This window comes from Cannabis sativa, chromosome 2 (assembly GCF_029168945.1).
Source record: "Cannabis sativa cultivar Pink pepper isolate KNU-18-1 chromosome 2, ASM2916894v1, whole genome shotgun sequence".
NCBI lineage: Eukaryota > Viridiplantae > Streptophyta > Magnoliopsida > Rosales > Cannabaceae > Cannabis > Cannabis sativa.
Genome location: NC_083602.1, coordinates 26017092 through 26019655, shown reverse-complemented (window position 1 = coordinate 26019655; position 2564 = coordinate 26017092). Strand labels below are relative to the sequence as shown.

The following is a 2564-nucleotide window of genomic DNA, read 5'->3' as shown; positions in this document are numbered from 1 at the left end:
TTTATTAGTACCATCTCGAGTGACAGCGATAATACTATGATAATACTATGATGAGGCTTATTACTTGGACTGTAAGTCTTAAAGAGCTAGTAAGTTGTGTTAATGTATGAGAAAGTTGTACATGTACAGACTTGTAATCATGATTCTGATTCTAACATAGTTGAAAAACTTGGAACTGGATATAATATAGGTCATACTCTAAATTTTGAATGGTATTGGCCAAACCAAACCAATATAGTATAATTTTTTGATGTTCTGTATTTTCGTACATTTCTTTTGTTTACTTAATATTTCTAAAAAATGATCACATTGCACTTCTTCTCACCATTTTAATACTAATAATGAATCAATAAATAGGCACTCTACAACAGAAAAATATTCAGAAATTAGTATCATAATTAACAACTAAGAAACCAATTCAAGCAATAATAATAACATAACAAATATAGAAAGATTTATTAGTGTTCATGGGATTCTCATTGAAGCACAATCTCTAAATTTATTCTACAGTTCACACTGATAATTTTTAGTGCCAAATTTAGTGACAAATCTATATATTATTTCTTGATTTCTTTCAAACACCCACTTGAAGGCAATAATTCTTTTTTATTTCTTAGTTTATATATCAACTAAACAAAACCCAAGTCTCATTCATGGCTAATTAAAGATTGTTCTTCTTTGCTTCCATATTATATTATAGCTGTTAGGCTCTTGAGCTCTACTTTGAGTTTGTCACACATAAGAATGATACACATTTTTCTCATACAAATTCTTCAACTTCATATATTACTATTTCATCTTTCAAGCTCTGCTCTGCTACAAGGACAACAGTCTTCTCTGTTTGATTTATTTAAGTGTGTTTTTCACCCATCAATTAAGGTTTGTGGTTGTGACTTTTATGAAATGAAGTTATTTTTGATCATGTGTTGTTGCTCTGTTAGAACACAACTGCAATTAGTAAACTAATAACCAACTATATAAACAATATTAAGAATTACATTCATGTATGAGTTTTAAGAGATATGAGTAGGTGATCAACATTCATTTTAGCTATCATAGGTTTTGTTGTACACATATAAATTATATATATTTAAGCAACAGTAGGATAGGAAGCTTCCATAGCAATGCCACAAAGACCTTCTTCGGCATCCACATCTCTCTGCATCCTAATGTAACCATTCTCACCCCAACTCGAACCCCATGAATTCTTCACCAACCAATACTTAGTACCATCATCTGCAGTCCCATATCCTACAGCTGTGACACCATGATCCAATTGGGTCCCACATTCTCCGGTGAAGACACCGCTTGAGTACAATTGGAACTCAGAACCACTTGCATCTATTGCCACTGAGATTGGTTGGTTGGCAACAGCTTTTAGCAATGACTTCTCACTATTGGCTGGCACATCTTCGTAGCCAGTTATTTTGGCCGCATTGGAAGATGAGGACTTCTTGTTACAAGTGGCGTCAACTCCCTTGTAAGGATAGTTGGCCTCTGTGTTTAGGCCTCCATTGTCAATGATGAACTTGAAGGCATCATCCATGAGTCCCCCCTCGCAACCTTGGTCAGTGCCATTTATGTCACAATCTACCAATTCTTGTTCAGATAAGGATATTAGCTTTCCTGTGGACAATTGTGTGATTCCTTCCGTGGCAGCCACTGCAGAGAATGCCCAGCAACATCCTGTAAAATATATTTATAATATATTCATATCAAATTAATTAATATAAGCTGATATTGTATATATTATATGTATTAGGGACACCATTTTATTCAATTAATAAAATATGTTCTTGTTCATCATTACCACATTGGCCCTGGTCCTTGACTGGAGTGACAGCTCCTTTCTTCCTCCAATCCATACTGGACGGAATTGCAATCACACTTTCATACTTGAATGGAGTGGATCTAGAAACACTAGAGGAATTTCTATACCCATTACGAGAGGCTCTGAATTCCTCATTGGTAAGGTCAACAAATTCATTGACCCCTAATTTATATAACTTATTCCCTGCTTTGTTAAATGACTCAATAAATTCCATATTTCTCTTAAATATTTGGAAACAAATTTCTTTTTCAGCATCATCTTTGTAGGTTCGACCATAGCGAGCCATCCACTCCTCATGTTGTTCTGACATTGAAGCATCGTTCAATGTTCGACACTGAGACTGAGAGAGCCATATGGTTAACACTAAGACTAAAACTAGTGTTGTTGATGTGATTTGAAATTTGGAAGCCATTACTTTTCTTATGGTTATGAAACTTTATATGAGATTCAGAGCTTTTATTAAAAATGAGAAGGTTGTGTATTTTGATGTAGAGAAACTTTGGTATATATAAGAAAATAAAGATGTATGTTAAATAGCATACAACAGTTTACATTTCAATTGGAACATATCAATGGTTCTTGTACGGCACTAATTAAATAAATAATGTTATTACAAAGTATATTACAATATATAGCTAGTGTGTTTGAAGTTTCTTTTGTCTTCTCCTTTTTCTACAGATGCTACTTTTCACACTTTATTTATTTAATATATGTAAAATTATTACAAAATTAA

General features: G+C 33.2%; 1 protein-coding gene across 1 annotated transcript; it reads right to left on the bottom strand.

The window, feature by feature from the left end:
• Nucleotides 1–1028: 1028 nt before the first annotated feature.
• Nucleotides 1029–2318, bottom strand: LOC115719912 (senescence-specific cysteine protease SAG39-like). The gene is made up of 2 exons (XM_030649086.2): nt 1811–2318; nt 1029–1686 (listed from the first exon to the last, which is right to left on the bottom strand). The coding sequence occupies exons 1-2, from the start codon at nt 2241–2243 to the stop codon at nt 1091–1093; spliced, it is 1029 nt and encodes a 342-aa protein (XP_030504946.2). The 5' UTR covers nt 2244–2318; the 3' UTR covers nt 1029–1090.
• Between the last annotated feature and the right edge of the window lie 246 nt (nt 2319–2564).

Excerpts from the sequence above, each read along its gene's own strand:
- LOC115719912 (XM_030649086.2), bottom strand. The coding sequence starts at position 2,243 with ATGGCTTCCAAATTTCAAATCACATCAACAACACTAGTTTTAGTCTTA. Across the intron at positions 1,687-1,810 it reads CAAGGACCAGGGCCAATGTG|GATGTTGCTGGGCATTCTCT; the intron begins GTAATGATGAAC and ends TATATTTTACAG.